Here is a 19,951-nt window from a genome sequence, read left to right as displayed (position 1 = left end):
AATTGAGAGATTAAAAGTATAATTAAGCATAAATATAAATATGATTATAAATAATATATTATATAAATGGACTAATCAATCAATATATACTTTTTTTTTTTTGTAAAACTTGGAGTTCGGTCATTTTATTTATAAAAAATAACTTAAATATTAGTTTTTTAATAATCAAACTCCAGTGTCTCGCTAAAATCAGACTTAGAAGTGTTACTCACTTTGGTCCTTACCATTAAAAAATAAAATAAGAGTCGTTAATATTAATGGGATAACTCATTATTTTGTATACATTTTTTTTAATTTTTAAAAGGTATATCGGTGAAAAGATATTGAAATATGATAAAGGAGTATAAATTTTTTTATAAAAAAATGGATACTATTTATTGCTCTTGTATATTGTTATAGATAGATTATAGAACTCAATTTAAAAGGAATTTGTGAATTTTTTATAAAGAATTTTACAATTTTGATAAAGTATTAATTTTTTCATTATTTATCCTTATTAAAATTTGTAAATATATGTATTCCTTATTATTGAATAACAAAAAAAAATAAAAATAAATGTTTTTTCTCTCACCTTAAACTCTTCAACTACCATTTATCAATAATTTCACATACATTTATAAGTAGTTTACTCAACAACAAAGACAAATATTATCGGTATTGACACATCATTATAATTAAAAATAATAATAAAATTTACTAAAATAATTACTTATATTAATATGCATAATGCTATTATAAGGATCTTAATTCTTTTTATTCATAAATATCATAACAACAATAACAAAATTGAAATTTAGAATTTTATGTATATTAACACACTCCAACTCTTTAAGTGTGACTCTGACTAGTTGTAAGTGTTTTATAATAAAGGGGATTGAAATTTGGGTCTAGTTTTTTACAACTTCCTTTTTTTTGTTTATACACTAATTTTCTTCTTTTTTTTTTTTGTTTATACACTAATTTTTTATATTCTTTCGTATTTTCAAAACACTTTCCTTTCCTGCACTTATTTTCCCTCTCCTTTTCATATTTTAGCCTCATCACTATTTGAGATTGGTAACATTTGGGCACGGGTCAACAGCTATAGGCCAAGCAATCGTTTCAATGGTACAGACTTGCTTAATATATTGATACTGAAAGAGTCCCTGCCTGGAAATTGCACACTAACAAAGTGATTAAGCTACAGAATTACCAAGTTCTAAATAAATTATAAAAGCACCATCGAGAGTGGGGAATATATTAAAAAAAAAAACGAAGGAAAAAAATTATCTAAATCAATACTGTCTCCTAAGTCCCAAGTCCTAAAATTTGCATTCTTCCTTTTAATTGTGTTATAAAACTTTATTTTCTGCTTTTCTTCCCCCCTATTTTATAAAATTCCAAAGAAGTTGTTTCCCATTTTTAGATGTGTAATTGTGTATATATGTCTTACAAGTTACAACTTATTTGTTTCATCAAGCACTATGCACAGATGCCTTAGGAACTACACTTGCTACACATTTGGACAAACCTCTTCTTTGCATGGGATGCATGAAATCAGGCGGAGTTTTCTCAGAGCTGTGAGCCCCTTAAGCTGCTACACATTTTATGATTTTCATACTGTTTTCTGTGAAATGTGACCATCTCTTTTGCAGTAGAGGGAACTTTGTTTTTGTATATGAAATGGGCAGGGAATTTTTAATCATGGTTATGTTTTATTAATACATGCTAACTATTTATTATTAGAATCTAACTATTCGCAATTTGAATCACATAATTCATCATTTGATATTATTTGGCTGGTCATTGGTTCGAATATTGACTTCGAATCTTGCAAATCGCAATACACAGATAAATCAGTGCGATTCTATATAATTGATTCAAATAACATAATTCAACGATTTATTGCTGATTAGTTTTACTTCCACAATTTCTTATGGAAGAAAATGAAAAATTAGATTAACTTAAATTGCTAAATGAAAAAGAAACTATTGAATTATAAATGCATTTTGTTTGACCGTTCCATTATAATTTTTGTCTTTCAAGATAGTAGTTTCATAAACTGCCTTTAAATTTGTGATTTTGTTTGGTAAGAGTTATGGTCATATTTCCATTTACAACTATTTCATAGAGTATTATACATCGTTGTATTATATATTTTGTTGCTTTCAATATTTCTGGAAATGGAAGTTCATTTCCTAAATTTGACAATGAAGACAACAATTCAAACAATCTTCCTTTCTGATTTTCTTGCTTATAAATTGAAAATGAAAACAAGAATCGGTCAAACCAAACAAGTCTTTAATTTTTTCAGGTCCCTTATTATCCCAAATTTAATTCATAACTACCATAGCACATCTCAAGTACCTAACAAAAAATTTCTTGAACGAGTTAAACATAGCTTTCCAGCGAGAACACACCCACTTCAATTGCTCTGTAGTGGCCAATGGAAGAACTAGAAGTTAAGGTCCTAACCAAAAGCAAACACCATAACATCTTTTAACAGGAAAGATATGGCCTTTCTGAAATGAAATCTTTTAACAGGCTCTATATGTTATCTCTTAAGAACACTGTTGGGTACCGGGAGGGTTACCACACATATATACATGTTTCTACATTTGTGAGATATTGTTTGCTTTGGGTCTAAGCCCTAACGAATTTGCTTTTGGACATCACCCAAAAGGTCTCTCAACCAATGGAGACAATTGTGTGTATATAAACTCATGTGCATTCTCTTGTTTGAATGATGTGGGACTTTGCTTGCATCCCAACAATCATCCCATCAAACAAAGGACCATTGTTTAACCCTCCCCTGCAACGAAAACTACGAGTATTATCTGATGCTAGCCCCACAGAGCTCACTCATGCTCAGATTGTCTGCACCGCCGCTCCATCATGACCTCCTTCATGACAGCGGGACACGCCTCCTAACCCTCCATGTTACTAGGAAGCCTCTCTTCCACATAGACCCACCGTTAGGAAGACTTTCGACACAAGGGATCCCAAACTTGGATCCACCTGCCAGCCATCATACTCGTCGAGCCGGTCACCTGATCAAACCATCAGCTCTGATGCCACTTGTTGTGCACAAGAGGGGGTTACCACACATATACACATGTCTCCACATTGGTGAGATATTGTCCGCTTTGGACCCAAGCCCTCACGGTTTTGCTTTTGGACATCACCCAAAAGGCCTCTCTTTCACATGGATCTACCATTAGGAAGACTTTCGACACAAGAGATCTCAAACTTGGATCCACCTGCCAACCATCATACTCGTCAATTGTGTGTGTATAAACCCATGTGCATTCTCTTGTTTGAACGATGTGAGACTTTGCTTGTATCCCAACAATCCTCTCATCAAACAAAGGACCACTGTTTAACCCTCCCTTGCAACGAAAACTACGAGTATTATCTGATGGTGGCCCCACAGAGCTCACTCATGCTCAGAGTGTCTGCAGCGCCGCTCCATCATGACCTCGCTCATGATAGCGGACACGCCTCCTAACCACACATATACACATACACATATCTCCACATTGGTGAGATATTGTCCGCTTTGGACCCAAGCCCTCATGGTTTTGCTTTTGGACATTACCCAAAAGGCCTCTCTTTCACATGGATCTACCGTTAGGAAAACTTTTGACACAAGAGATTCAAACTTGGATCCACCTGCCAGCCATCATACTCGTCGAGTCGGTCACCTGATCAGACCATCGGCTCTGAAACCACTTGTTGGATACCTGGGGTTACCACACATATACACATGTCTCCACATTGTGAGATATTGTCCGCTTTGGACCCAAGCCCTCACGGATTTGCTTTTGGACATCACCCAAAAAGCCTCTTAACCAATGGAGACAAGTGTATGTATATAAACTCATGTTCATCCTCTTGTTTGAACGATGTGAGACTTTACTTGCATCCCAACAAACACTCAATCCACGAGTCTTCAACAACATATATGTAAGTAAAGCAATAGACAATAACATATTGCCTGTGTTCCAACCTATATTTGACTATTATTTATCATTCTACAAAAGGAACTAACACATTCCTTGATCAATAAATGATGCCATATTGGTAGTGCCTTGTCCGTATGATTGTCATTCGTAACCAGGGCTTCAGCATCGTTGGGTGTAACCTTAAATTCCTGAAGCTTCAATGAATAATACATCAAGTCAGAAAAACAAAGTAATCAGTAAAGACCGACAATCTTCTGCCTACTACTATTGTAGCAGCTGCCAACATCCAATACAGAATTTTAGCAATAGTCTAAATGAGAAAATCATTAAACCACCGGAAGATGGTATGGAAACCATTCGGTATATGTGATTTTCAGTATGACACCCCTTTGCCTTTAGTACAGTTTAGTTCCTTATCATCAAAAGAATGACAAAGCAAAAAACTTAGAAATAAGACCCAAGCCAGGAAAAGCTCCTCAAATTCTGTCATGCTAAGAAAGAACTTCCCTACAAGGTAGACAAGTAGTTATATTTGAATTGGAGGCAGACTCCAGATAAGAGGTGGAAAAGCTTTACCAGTGCAAACAAGAAGTCAACAACCAGTCTACTTGAATAGAAACTTAGTTCGGAATTCTTCCTTAGTTACCAGCACAGACGAGTGGTCAGAAGAAGACAATCTGATCAAGCAAGACATGCAAAGTTGAACATAATGTTTAGGGAATCTATCATACTGGTCACTTTTGATCATTCCTGAAAACACTATCAACTTGATGACTAGAGGTAAGTTTACAGTAATAATTTGGAGAGAAATTCTGGTCAAGGGAAGAAGAACCATTTGAGTTTCGAAGAATATTATTAAATCAGCATGGTCATTACAGAGAGAGGATGAAAGAGTATGACATTAATTTTCAGCAACATAATCATACTTCTAAGCAATGCCATTATCTGAAATATCATGTCAATAATGAATTACAGGGATCATAACTTACTTTGGTTGGATTATCACCATAATTGTCAACAGCAATAGGAACAGCTTCTCCGCTAAGCCCCATAGCTACTAATTTGCTCACAATGGGATCCAAAGCAATAACCTGAACAAAAAAGTTTCATTTTACACTGAGTTGGAAACAGTAAATGATTTATCTTTATACAGAAAAACTGTTGAATTTCTATGTTCAAAATAATCCTACATCAAATGTGAAAACTGTTGAATTTCTATATTCAAATACAACAAAATTACAACACATAATCAATAATCCTATGCTCCCACATGCACTTCATGAGAGTAGAGAAAGGGAGACAAATAAAATAGTCCTGACTTTACATCACTTACAAATACATTCCTACAAGGAAAACTGAGACCTACATCATCAAGGCCGAACACGATCTAGAACTAGAAAGGACACTTGCTATGATACATGAGAATTGATGAGATACAAATTACAATCCAAATATGGGATCATTTGCACCAAATATTGAAGAACCAAACTGTCTTGTATTCAAATCATTGCCATCCAAGGCTGGACCAAAACGATCCAACCACTGTGTTGGACTTGCAGTTTCATTCTCCTCCACCCACTCAGAAGTCATGTCAATATCATCAAACTGAAGCAGATCAACTTCTGAAGACTTTGCATTCATCTGTCTAGCTAACTTGAGATTGTAGTTAATATAAACAAGGTCATTCAATGTTTCTCTGTCAATCTTGTTCCGCTTTTCAGAGTGAATTTGACGAAAGGTACTCCACTGTCTGTGAAATGAGAAGGTACTACAAACTTGACTTAATATTCTGATGGCAACTCGTTGCAATATTGGAGCAGAGTCACCATACTGCTCCCACCAAAGCCCTACAACAAATAAGCAATGAGTTTGCAGAATTACTAACCATATTTTGCAATGGTACCAGCAGATTTGCAAATAAAACAATCGAAAAAAGCATATAGTAAACAACAAAAATCACATTCTAATGAAAACATGCTGTTCAAAATCCATTGTACAAGGTAAACAACAGACTGAAATGATCACCATCCTTGCCGCTTGTTCAGTAATACAATTGTTATGATGGAAGAGAACCAAAACTTGGTTCAACATGCACTAAAAATAGACATGTCAGAAACATGTGTGGTTATGTCGTTCTCTAGAAAATAATGACAAACACAAAAAGTACTACGCATGGTAACAGGCAAATTTCATCTTCATGTGGTCCCCCTCTCCCAAGAGAAAAAAAATCAAGTAATCAACTGAGTCCAAGTTTCACAGGATGCAACTGAAGGAGAAATCAGATGCTAACTAGTTGTACAGTTAAATGAAACTAAAAAGAATCTTACTAATCAGAAATAAACTTTAAAAAGTCATAATCTAGTTTCACATGGCCCATCTTTTAAAATGCATTCCATTTATGATTAGTGAACTAGTCTTCCACGACTCCCCCAAAAAAACCCATTTTTTCCAAACTGGAACATCATTAGTTCTAAAATTAGACTCAGTAGCTTGATAGCATTTTACCCCCAAACTACAAGGTTTTCATTACCTAAAGATCAAAGCTGAAGTCAGACAATATTATCCACAAACTTTGATGTTGGATTGAAAGATGCAGCTTAAAATGAACTTCACAAAATTTGCTCTCTAAGAGACAAAATGTATAAGAGGCACTATTTAAAACTTACATGGTGCAACTGTATTCCTTGCCTCCTTTGCTAGGCTGCAGCCAAACATCCCATGTGCCTTTGAAAAAGTATAGATTTGATTGGTGATGTCACGCCTCATATCTGGTACAGGAAGCAATTTCTCCAGAACATTGAAGAAGTCTTCTTTTATAGAAGAAATAAACTTTGTTTCAGGATTGTATTGGATACCAGGGTTCAAAAAGGCAGCAGCTGCATGTAAAGGTGAATGGAGTTGGTCTCGCCATTTCTTATCTACTATATCTAAGAATGTCTTACACTTATTCTCATCCATTATGTAATATGTCCTGATTGATTCTTTGGCCCTGGTCATTAGTTCATATATTGAACCTACAGTCGGTTTCCCTTCCGATACTTCCCTCAATACTTTCAAAAAAGGCTCAGAGATGGCCACACACTCTTCCACTGTTCTCCAGAAATCACCATCTTCAGCAATTGCAATACAAGAAAGACTCTGTGGTTTATTTGCATAGGAAGTGTTTGAGGCATATTCATGGCTGTGGAACATACTTTTCAATCTTGTTCTTAACTTCAACATAGACTGTAAAGACAGGAAGGTGGAAACAGACTTTGTAATCCCAGTCCTGATAAGTTCCTGGCCTCCACTGTACTTCTTCATAAGATTGAGCAGTGAGGCATTATTGTATATTAACTTTGATATGGTCTGTGCTTGTAAAATACATCTACTAATCCAATCAACCTTGGAGAATTCCTCCAAGATTAGGTTTAAACATTGAGAGGCACAAGGAGATACAAATATAGTTCCATAGCTCTGCACAATATGATTAGCAATACCAGTGTAGTTAATACTGCTATCCATAATAATCTGTACAACATTTTCTGGGCCAAACTCTTGAATTACTGAATCAAAAAGATCAGCCAGCCACTTTGTGTTCTTGAAATATGCAGAGGCATCCACAGATTTATGGAAGAAGGTCCTGGAAGGTGATGAGACTAAGAAATTAATTATGGCCTTAGATTTATAATCAGTCCACATGTCTGCAATAATGGTACAACCTGTAGTGGCCCACTCTTTCTCAACATCTTTCGACTGTGAGCCCACTTCTGATTTTATCCTTTCCAACCATGTTGTTTTCAGGATTTCTGCTGATGGACCGGTAAATCCAGGACCACACTTTGCAATTGTATCAATCATCAATTGATAGGATGAAGACCGTGCAACACTGAAGTCTAGTTTATTTTCAAAAAAGAATAGGGCAACACTTCTCTCTGCATTCTCTTGGTTATTTGTAGAGGAAGGGGTCGTAGGATTGCTAGTAGGGAAAATCTTCATAACAGGGGATGCTGCATCCAAAGATACAAGAGCCTTAGCGGCCGAAATATTATTGGGAGACTTGACTTCTGCTAGTTTTTGCTTCTTCACACTAGAGGTTTCTTTGACCTCTTCCTTTGATGCTATTATACCCCTTACTCTATCTGTAACATCATCTCTGACCTTACTACAAGGATTTACCCCTTTACTTGGGAATCGAGATAAATGATGCTTCAACCTACTTATGCCACCATTTAGAACTCTCTGGCAAAATTTACATCTTACCTTGTTTCCATCTAATTTCTCTGCATATTCCCAACATACATCTTTCTCTCGAACCACTACCAGTGTTCAGATAAAAAAAATTAAAATCAGCACATTATATGATAAGAAGCTGTTATTTGGTTCTGTTAATTATTACAATTGCATCAGAGTAACTGAGAGTAAGTTAACAAAATATTCAAATTAAATATTAGGGATTGGCAAAATGCAAAATAAAAATTGATATCTTAGCCCCCTAAAGAAAAATGGTATTCATATGATAAGAAGAATATTAATGTAGAAGCTTATGAAATCAATACGACATAAATAATAATTACTTAATAGTTAATACTAGGTCCCACAGTTTCAAATTGCATTAGCAGTCATGATTGTGGTTGTGGTTGCGGCCACTTGATTGCAGGCATATCGACTATTGCAGTGCTTATTTCGGTCATTGCAGTGTGAATTTATTATATGTTGGCACCAAATGTTATTCATCACAACATATTTTAAATACTCTGCATCTCTTGTTCTTCTTTCTCCCAAACTCCACCTTTAACTCATTACTAGCTCATTATCATTTTACTATACATCCAACCCTTCAAAATGGCCATAAATCTACAAAATAAATATGAAAAATGAAAACTAATCAAGCAAGGACTGTGAAGCACATCGTGGCTTGTTGCAGCTATTTCATCCAGTGTGTTACGCCATTGCATTTAAATTTTTCTATTGATTTTCAAAAACAATGCAATTGCAGACACTGCCACGACCACAAATTTGAAACCAAGCAAGGTCCATTAATGACACAATCTGCATCCATTTTACTTTAAAAGACATGTATTGTGGAACATAAGCTTTAACTTACTTTAGGATGCAGCAACGTAGCTCCTGTAGAATAAATATATAACAACCTACACAAAAGGATCCAACCAAAAAAATAGAGTAAGAATCTCATCAGAAACACAACACATTAACATGAACCTCAATCATTCAAGCACAACAGTGATCATTCAATTATCAAAGCATTGCACTTGAATAAAAACCAAAGTGGTTTAGTGAATTTTGTCAAGAGACACAGTAATCCATCATACACAGTTATAAAGATTTAAGCATTGAGAGAACATACCTTGTTTCTAAGTAACGATCAAGAAAAACACAAACACCAAGCAAGTCCCCAAACTGAAGCAATAAATCAATCACACCCACCTACCAGCAGAATGTAAACAAGTTAGCACAAATCCAGAAACAAGCAAACAGAAAAAAAAAATACATAGGTTGATATTAACTATGAAGCATCACCCACCTATGGAGAAAGAAGCTCAAAGTCAAACCTCAAGCAATGAAGAGCAACAATGAGCAGGAGAAAGAAGTGAGTTTTAGCAGAGCTACCTGTCCCACACAATTTTACAGAGATCAGAAATCATGTTCATGTGCCACTATTCATGTGCCAAAAGTCTGTTTAATGGAAATATCACTCTATCTATGATAGAATCTCCAGGAATATATTGGAAGAGCTTAAAGGGAATTAACATTTCCTTACATGGAATGAAAGAAGTGAAAAGGAATAATTAACACGAGAAAGAACATTGTCCTATCAAGTCCTTGTATAGGAAAAATGAGCAGGATTATAGTTGGCATTTATTCTACCCCTGTGGACTGAATTATGCTACAATGACTGTCCCAACTAACTTCCTAACTCCTAACAATTACTTGGTTTCTACAGAAGACCTTCCGGCCAACGAAATAATACTTGCAAAACACACAGACACAAAAAAAAAAAAAAAAAGATGATTACAATTGCCTATGAACCTTTTAGTGTGATCAATGAGTGGCAATGAACTCGCGATTAGTCTTTGAAACAACACCAAAAGAGGATCATAAGAAATTAAGAATATATCAAGAAGATCTCCCAATGCAAAGTCAACGAAGTTGGCCGCAACAGCCACAGCAGCAGTGCTTCAATCAGGTACAATTACAACTTCATTGGAAAATTAAAACTAATAAGATTATGAACTATTGTAGTGCTTCAAAAAGGGGAATTACAACTAGCGTGCAATTACAAGTATTAAAACTATTCATACAGCTGCAAGTGCGATGAATAATAAGGGATAAATTAGGGCAAAGAAAATTAGGTCAGAATGAGCAATGAGCAAATATGAATGAAGAGATAATTGTACGAACCTTCTCGGCGGCGACGATTCGAAGAGCACGTGCTTCCGGTTGAGCAGAGCAAAGCGGAGGTGTGGAGGTGCGGCGTGTCGGAGGTGCGACGTGCCCTCACAGAGACAGGGAAAACAACCAGTGTAACAACAGACATTTCAATTATCAAATTAAAATATTTTTCTTAAAAAACTTATTATTTATTCATAAATATAAATATAAGACTTAATTATACTTTTATTCTTATTTTAATGCAGGGACATCGTAATTTAATTTTAATCTACATATTTAAAAAAAAAATGGACAACTGTGTCACAAATATTAATTGTGGTACAAGTATTAATTGTGGTATTAATTATTTGATTTTGATAAACTAACTTTTGTATATTGAATATTAAATTATTTAATAATTTATTGATAATTTTATAATAAATAATTTCACTTATAAAAATAGATAAATAATATCACTCAAATACTTATATGGAATAAATTGTTTGTTTTAGTAAAATTGACATATTAGAATTACAATTTCATCGTGTATGTCAAAAATTAGATGGTGAGTTCAAGGCATGGTGTGACTAAAATTTTCATTTTCCAAATGGAAGATCAAAATTACAATATTAAAAAAGATCAACCAAACAGTGTTTAATAGGCTTTTTTAAGGAGTAAAACAAGTTTTTTTTTTTAATTTGACTTATCTAATTTCACCTTAAAAATAATGTATAATAATAATCGTTTAATAAAAAAATTCAACTTATTATACATATAATATTTAATTTTGGACCCGCTTACTTAAACTTAAAAGAAAATATTTATGAATAAGTGTTTCAAAAAAATTCTTTAAATAGCAAATAAAAATTGCTTCTAAAAAAATTGTTCTTCTAATAAAAAAAATTAGATAAATATATTAAAAAAATGTTTATTTTATTTAAAAAGTGTTTTTATAAGAAAAAAGCTTAAGCAAACAAATTTTTTATCACAATCTTCAATTATTGATTAGAAAATCAATAATTATAAACGTATACATTTCTTTCATCTTAAATGAGGTAAATCTTTTTGAAAAGTTTGAAGAATGATTTTTTTATTTAAAATATAATTAAATATGAGATTCTAATTGTAACATTGTCATCTCACGACTTTGCTATTTGATTTGGTAGTTGCTGTTGATAGTTTTAAGATTGAGAGATCTTGAGAACACATTGATCTTTGGAGGGTTGAAACAAAGATAAGTGAAACCTGCTCAAGAAAGGTATAAAAGGAAAATTTTCAAAAGCAAGTTCATAACTTATGTTTTCTAAAAACTCTAGAGATAAGTTAAAGATGAATCTTTTCTTTCTTCTCCCTTCTTCCTTCTTCTTCCTTACTTGAATTTCCTTTTCTACTCTTCTCCTTAGCTAAATCTGGGTGGGTTGTGGGTTGGAATATGAGCTTGTGAAGGTAGAAGATTCAAATTGTTGTCATAGGGAGTTCCTTCTCTTCTCATCTTGTGGATTTGAGTCTCCAAGAGGTAAAGGAAGTTGTGATTTAGATTCTTGAGCATGTTGTGAGCTGAAATGTTGATTATGAGTTGCTTTTTTTGTTGATTGATTTCAATGATGGAGTTCAAAGGGGTTGTCCATGGTTTTGAGTGCTTGAGGTGCTCATGAAGGTGCATGATTGATTGTTGATCAATTTCAGTTGCATGTTGTTTTTAATGATAAATTTGTGTTGTATAGATGTTGTTTGAGGTGTTGCATGCTGTGAAAACTTGTTGATTTATAGGTATTTGGTGAAATTGGGTTATGCACAAGTGCAGAATCTCATATCGCATCGGGCACATCTTCAAGACATTAAGCATGGTTCTAAAGGAGAGGTCTTTGTTTAACTCATGTTAGACGCAAGATTGGTAGTACTAGACGTGAAGAGAGAGACTCATCTTTACTTGGGTTCACGTCGGGCGTTAAGGTGTGTGATGCTAGACGTGAGTCAAGCAAAGAGTTCTTTGCCTGATTAGGGTTGGGCGTGGAAGTTGTCATGTCAAGTGTGAGAGTGTAGGGTACTCTCTACCTCAATCACACTAGGCACAAGTAGTGTGACGCCGGGCGTGGGTGAGACAGGAAGCTCCCTATCTCAATGACGCCAAGCACACAATGAATGGTGCCAAGCGTGAATTGGATGATTAAAATTGCATTTTTTATGATGTTTTTCAGCTGATTGGTGATAGATAAGTTGTATGATGAATAGTTGGTTATTAAGTGTTGTTTTACAATTGATGTATGATGAATAAGTTGTATAAGTGGTATGGTGAGATGTTACATGAGTTGATATGTAATGAGTTGAGCATGATGTAAAGTTGTAAGTTGTTTCGGTTGCTTACGTTGATTTTTGTTGATTGTTGCTCAAGGTGGGAATGTTGTAAAGATGTATGTTGTTACATTGTTTAGGTTGACATATTGTGAATGTGGAAAGTTAAAGGTTGTATGTGTTGTATATTGTTAAAGTTAATAAGTTGGATGCTGAAAGATGCATAAGTTGTTAAGTTGATAAGCTATATATATATATATATATACATATATATATATATATATATATATATATATATGTGTGTGTGTGGGTTAAATACATATCTTAGGTATGATACATAGAAACCAAAGGGGAGTTAAAAATGTTTTCGAACTTAATATCTCACTGTGCGAATATATGTTGTGGTATTCTAAGAACCTGGTTGAACCCTTCGATAGATAAGTTGGCCTTTGAATGGGTAAGTGTAGACCCCTAAAATTGTCCGGGTCGGAAATAAGACTCGAAGACTCTTGAAGACCGAAGGAAAGTCAGCCGAAAGGACTCCTGGAAGACCCTGGAAGACCCTAGGATGATTCTTCATAGGTTTAGAAGTCTTAGAGTAGCTTAAAATAAGGATGTGGGAGGATTGGAGCTCAGTACGGCCTCCTAGAAGTTCAGTACGGCCGTACTGAACCATTTGAACTGCAATACGGCCGTAGTGAACTCAATACGGCCATACTGAAGTTTTTGAACTTCAGTACGGCCGTACCAAATTCAATACGGCCGTACTGTAGTTCAAAAAACTTCAGTACGGGCCGTAGTGAAATCAATACGGCCGTACTGAAGTTTTTGAACTTCAGTACGACCGTACCAAATTCAATACGACCGTACTGTAGTTCAAAACTTTAGTACGGGCCGTATTGACACCAGGGGTCGTACTGCGCCTCACCCCTATAAATAAGACGTCATTTGACACTTTTTCACACTTCTTGGACTCTCTTCTTGAGTATTCTGGGGTTTTTGAGCAGTGTTCTGCCCTAGAAATCTCTCCGAGAGCCGATCCGACGAAGTTCTTGAGTTCTAAGCATTTAGCTTGAGAATTCGAACTAGTCAAAGGGAAATCTTTTTGATTTCCATAGTAAAGATTAATTTTTAGGGAAGGAGCGAGCGAGCGTGTAGTGGGAGGGAGCGCCAAAAAGCCTCCTAACATCTGTTTAGATATATAAAAGCACGCTTCAAGAGGTTTTTCTTAAAATCCCTTCTTTTATTGCTTTCTGATTGTCGCATATTTAATATTGTCATCATGTAGATATTTAATTTATAATCGTTTATAATAAATAGGGGTAATTTAGTAATTTTACACTGTTATTTATGAAATAATCCGTCATAGGGAACCCGAAAGGGGCGTTGTGGGGTGCTAACACCTTCCCCGCACGTAACCGACTCCCTTACCCAACTCTGGTTGTAATGGCCAAGGTTGATTTATAAAATCAATTGCCTTAAATCTTTTTCCAATGTTTTGAGTAAAACATTGGTGGCGACTCCAAGAACCCTACCTTTTGCGAAAACCACTAATCTATGGAGGGTCCCGCTTGGGATTAACATGGATTGGTGAATCATTTAATAAAATTGTTAGCTCGACAAGGTCTCAGTTTGAGAATAAGTCGTTCTAGCAATCCACCACTTTTCAAACCTTTAAAATGAGTCCGACCATCGTCGCGAATGCCAAGGTCCGTTTCGGCGGGTGGCGACAGATGGCGACTCCGTTGAGGACGCCTCGAGAGTCAGTCCCATTTAGTGATGGATTGTTTCTAAAAATAATAGTTTAAAATTACTTCATTACCCCTTACTTGTATGATAACATGCTTTATCTATTTGGCTTTAATAACTGTTGTATTTTTAAATTCTCGCAATTGTTTGAAATACAAACTGCACACGAACCTTTGCACACAACAGTTCCCTCTATACCCGGGGGCATGAGTGGTAAGCCATAGGGAGTGGATGTTAGTACGGCCGGTTGTCGAATGGGTCTATAGGTGCCCGTAGACCGTTGTCGGAAAGCATCACTCAAGGTGATAACCATGAACTTGAGTCCGACAGTTCGTTGGAGCTTTCCATCGACTTACGACAAGAGGAATTGGGTCCCTATAATGGGGGCACCTTGGGGGCCTCAGACCGGTGAGAACAGTTAGAACCACCTTGAATATGCACTTTTCTGCAGGATACCCCTACCTCGTGATTCGCTCGTGACTGTTCGTGGATGAGTGAATTGTTTGTGTATAGGTTTATGTGATATTGTTTGTACATTAATAAAACCTCGTGATCAGGTCTAAAGAATAATCCTCATGCATGAAAATACCATGACATGAGAGGAAAGACCATGTGTGAAAATATAATAAAAGTAAGGAGCATGTGCATCATTACCAATAAGACATCATGCATCCTCATAAACCATGCATTTTAGGTTCACCAATACCTCTTGACATGAGTGAAAGAGACCCACGACTATTGAGTTTCTCCGTTGGGGAGGGATCATAAGTCAAGGAGGGTGGTAACACTCCGTTTTAAAAAGGCAGCGCCTTAAAAATGGAGGGTTATCAAGCTCATGTCAAGAGCGTATTCATTCCATAAAATAAACTAATTAAGCATTCATTTTAGAAAGTGGCTGGTCATCTCTCTGTCCTCACACGCGCGCAGAAAATCAAGAAGATGGAAGAGCTGGAGGACCAAAATAAGAAGCTTACAGCCGAGCTCTCGCAGCTCAAAGAACAAATGGCGCAAATGATGGAGCTCATGCGTCATCATAATGTACATGGGTCTCACCACAGTGACCATGAGTCCCATCATCATGAGGAGGAGGAGCACGAGGAAGAACCTCCACGAGCTGTACCCCTTGGGGCGGGGATCATGATTAAAGAGCCCGAGGTTTCAAAGGAACAAATCCATGCTCTTGAGGATCGGCTAAGAGTTATGGAGGGGCATGATTTTGACATCAAAGATGCCGCCGACATGTGCTTGGTGAGGGACATCCAATTCCCTCCCAAATTTAAAGTGCCAGATTTCCCAAAATATGTGGGATCGACTTGCCCCAAAAGTCATCTCACCATGTATTGCCGAAAAATGGCTGCATATGCCACCAATGAAAAGCTCTTAATTCATTGCTTTCAAGAGAGCTTAGCTGAAACTGCACTCAATTGGTATATGCAGCTGGATGGAAATCAAGTGTGTACATGGAGGCAGTTGGCCGACGCCTTTCTCAAGCGCTATAAGTATAACATCGACCTAACACCCGATAGGTCCGATCTTCAGGCCTTGAGTAAGAAAAATGATGAATCCTTTAAAGCGTACGCCCAACGATGGAGGGAGTTGGCGGCACAAATAGAGCCCCCGCTGTCGGATAAGGAGACGGTGTCCCTATTCATAAACTCGTTGACCGGTCCCTATTATGACAAGATGATAGGGAACACGACAACACTCTTCTCGGACATCATCACCATTGGCGAAAGAGTGGAACAAGGGCTGAAAAGTGGGAAGCTAGCTGGGCTTTCCCAATCATTTGAAGCCAAGAAGACCTACGGGAAGAAGAAGGAGGGAGGAGTCAATGCCGTAAATATTTCTTCATCTTCTTCCACTTCGAAGTCAGGAAAGTCGCAATACAACCCTGTGAAGAAGTTTGATAAACTTCCGACCACATATAGCGACCTCCTGCTGAAGCTAGTGGAAGCACGTCTTCTAACTTATGTTCCACCAAAGAAAATGGATCCACCCTACCCCGATTGGTACAATCCACAAGATAAATGTCTATACCATTCGGGGGCACCGGGGCACTCAACGGAGAACTGCAGAGTTCTCAAATATAAAGTCCAAGAACTTATCGATGCTGGGTGGGTCACCTTTGATTCAACGGCGCCCGACGTGAGCAAGAACCCTCTGCCAAAGCAGGAATAGAGAGAAGGGCAAGCCACGATAGGGCCCCTCCACATTTTTTTCTTTTTCTAGGGACTCATGATCAGTACCCGAGATCATGAGATCCTTTTCATGTAAATAAGGGTTTTTTGTACAGTTTTAATACATATCAATAAAGAGGCATTTTTCACATATCATTCTCTCTTTTGTTCTTTTCTCTCTTTCTCTTATTAATATTAATAATTCTAAACCAAAAACAGAACCAATAAAACAATTATGTCTGTGATTGTTCGCTCCGACCGGGATCCGAAAGTTGAGGATGAATGGGTTGAGTTGGACAGTGATGAGGAGACCATCTCTCCGGATTTGCAAAGACTGCTAGAACGAGAAGCTCGCCTACTCCAACCGTATCAAGAGAAATTGGAGACCGTAAATTTGGGGCAGGGCCAAAAAATAAAAGAGGTCAACATTGGGACCCATATCAGTGATGAAATAAGAGCACAATTGATCCAATTGTTAGGGGAATATAAAGACATATTTGCATGGTCGTACCGTGATATGCCCGGTTTGGACACTAACATCGTCGAGCACAAGCTGCCATTGAAAGAAGGGTTTCACCCGTCAAACAAAAGCTCCGACGAATCAAGCCCGAGTGGTCTTTAAAGATCAAGGAGGAGGTCGAAAAGCAATTAGACGCGGGATTCTTGGTCGTATCTCAGTATCCTGAATGGCTGGCTAACATCGTGCCAGTCATTAAAAAGAATGGAAAGGTTAGAGTTTGTGTTGACTATAGGGATCTGAATCGTGCCAGTCCAAAGGACGATTTTCCCTTACCACATATTGATACACTAGTGGATCATACAGCCACGAACACACTCTACTCCTTTATGGATGGGTACTCTGGGTATAACCAAATCAAGATGAATGTGGAAGACCGCGAGAAAACTTCATTCATTACACCCTGGGGCACTTTTTGCTACAGGGTGATGCCTTTTGGACTCAAAAATGCGGGTGCCACCTACCAACGAGCGATGGTGACGTTATTCCACGACATGATCCACAAAGAAATCGAAGTATACGTGGACGACATGATCGCAAAGTCAAAAGACGAAATGGACCATATCCAATATTTGAGAAAATTATTCAACCGACTTCGCAAGTATCAGCTTAAGCTAAATCCGGCTAAGTGTACTTTCGGAGTTCGGTCGGGTAAGCTTCTCGGGTTCATTGTCAGTGAAAAAGGCATAGAGGTGGATCCCGATAAAGTGAAGGCAATAATGGAAATGCCTCCTCCTAAGACCGAAAAAGAGATAAGAGGATTCCTCGGCAGGGTGAACTATGTCGCAAGGTTCATCGCACAGTTGACCGACACATGTAGACCAATATTCAGACTGTTGCGCAAGAATCATTCCGAATCTTGGAATGAGGATTGTCAACAAGCTTTCGACAAGATCAAACAGTGCTTGGCCAATCCACCAGTATTGGTGCCGCCTGTCGAGGGAAGACCATTAATCCTCTATTTAACCGTGCTTGATGAGTCCATGGGATGTGTGCTAGGACAACAAGATGAAACGGGAAAGAAAGAACGAGCCATCTACTACCTGAGCAAGAAATTTCTTGACTACGAAACCCGCTACACGCCATTAGAAAAGACATGTTGTGCGTTAGCATGGGCAACACAACGGCTCAGGCAGTATATGATTAGGCATACTACTTGGTTGGTTTCCAAAATGGATCCAATTAAGTACGTGTTCGAAAAACCAATAATCACTGGGAAGATTGCCCGATGGCAAATACAGTTATCAGAATTCGACATCATACATGTCACACAAAAGGCCATCAAGGGTAGTACCCTAGCTGATTACCTAGCACACGGGCCGACCAATGATTACCAATCCCTTCAGGATGATTTCCCCGATGAGGATATAATGAATCTACAACATGAAGAGCCTAAAGGCGATGCATGGACCATGTATTTTGATGGAGCCTCCAACATGCTTGGACGAGGGATTGGCACAGTGCTAATCTCTCCACAAGGAAAATACATTCCCATAACGGCAAGACTCAACTTCGATTGTACAAACAACATGGCTGAGTACGAGGCTTGCGCGTTGGGAATCCAAGCAGCCATCAACAATGGTATCCTAAAGCTCAAAGTGTTTGGTGATTCGGCCCTAGTCATCTACCAACTACGAGGTGATTGGGAAGTCCGAAATCCTAAATTGATACCATACGTTGAGCACATCAAAGATTTGACACATCTCTTCCAAAGTGTCATCTTTGAATACATTCCGAGGGAGGAGAATCAGTTTGCTGACGCTCTTGCTACACTCTCTTCGATGTTCGCCTTGGATAAGGAGCATGAAATGCCCATCATCAATATCCGGCGGCACGATAAGCAAGCGTTCTGCCTACTGATAGATGAAGCTGTCAATGATTGTCCGTGGTTCCATGACATCAAGCAATATTTAACAAAAGGGGAATATCCCGATGCGGCCAGCGATAATGACAAGAAGCATATCCGAAGAAGGGCCATGGGATTTTTGCTAGTTGGTGAAACCCTCTACAAGAAAAACTATGACTCGGTCTTGTTGAGATGTATAGACCAAGTCGAAGCTCAAAATATGATCAAAGAAATACATGAGGGGGTTTTCGGTACCCATATCCCCGGACCTGCAATGGCTAAAAAGATCCTCAGGGCAGGGTACTACTGGTCGACCATGGAAAGGGATTGTTACCAATACGTGCGGAAATGCCATAAGTGTCAAGCATACGCCGACAACATTCAAGTCCCACCTACTCCACTCAACGTACTGGCTTCACCTTGGCCATTCGCAATGTGGGGCATGGATGTTATTGGACCTATCGAACCAAAAGCATCCAATGGACATAGGTTCATCCTTGTGGCCATTGACTATTTTACCAAATGGGTAGAAGCGGCATCGTATGCTCACGTGACCCGAAAGGTGGTAACGACCTTCATCAAGAAGAATATCATATGCAGATACGACATTCCCGATAAAATCATCACTGATAATGGATCTAATTTGAACAACAAAATGGTGGAAGAACTGTGCCAAGAATTCAAGATCCAACACCACAACTCTTCCCCATATCGGCCAAAGATGAATGGGGCAGTCGAGGCAGCCAATAAAAATATCAAGAAAATTGTGCAAAAGATGGTTGTCTCATTCAAAGACTGGCACGAGATGCTACCCTTCGCTCTTCATGGTTACAGGACTTCAGTACGCACGTCTACAGGAGCTACTCCATTCTCCCTCGTCTATGGGATGGAGGCAGTTCTACCCGTCGAAGTCGAAATACCTTCTCTAAGGGTAATCATGGAAGCAAAACTTTCCGAGGCAGAGTGGGTTCAAAGCCGATACGACCAGTTGAATCTTATTGAAGAAAAACGGCTGAACGCCATATGCCATGGTCAAGCCTATCAGAGGAAGATC

At 37.7% G+C, this 19,951-nt stretch overlaps 1 protein-coding gene across 4 annotated transcripts; it reads right to left on the bottom strand.

The window, feature by feature from the left end:
• Positions 1-5,140: 5,140 nt before the first annotated feature.
• Positions 5,141-10,501, bottom strand: LOC109806047 (hAT transposon superfamily). 4 transcript variants are annotated; one of them, XM_083076996.1, is made up of 7 exons: positions 10,347-10,501; positions 9,469-9,554; positions 9,292-9,371; positions 9,031-9,076; positions 8,501-8,780; positions 6,611-8,242; positions 5,141-5,791 (listed from the first exon to the last, which is right to left on the bottom strand). In XM_083076996.1, coding segments are annotated over exons 5-7 (2,040 nt in total). In that variant the 5' UTR covers positions 8,502-8,780; positions 9,031-9,076; positions 9,292-9,371; positions 9,469-9,554; positions 10,347-10,501; the 3' UTR covers positions 5,141-5,384. The 4 variants fall into 4 exon arrangements, with proteins under 4 accessions (XP_082933122.1, XP_020223982.1, XP_020223981.1 ...); XM_020368393.3 differs by lacking the exon at positions 8,501-8,780 and adding an exon at positions 9,975-10,143 and having other exon boundaries at positions 10,347-10,494; XM_020368392.3 differs by lacking the exon at positions 8,501-8,780.
• Positions 10,502-19,951: the final 9,450 nt, after the last annotated feature.

The sequence above is a fragment of the Cajanus cajan genome, chromosome 6, assembly GCF_000230855.2.
Source record: "Cajanus cajan strain Asha chromosome 6, NIPB_CcT2T_4, whole genome shotgun sequence".
NCBI lineage: Eukaryota > Viridiplantae > Streptophyta > Magnoliopsida > Fabales > Fabaceae > Cajanus > Cajanus cajan.
Note: the sequence above shows the minus strand (reverse complement) of the source record. Positions and strands in the feature narration are given on the sequence as shown.

What these genes read in the sequence shown, in the direction of transcription:
- LOC109806047 (XM_083076996.1), bottom strand. An exon ending in AAGGAATACAGTTGCACCAT is followed by an intron (nt 5,792 to 6,610) that starts GTAAGTTTTAAA and finishes TATTTGTTGTAG; the next exon opens with GGCTTTGGTGGGAGCAGTAT.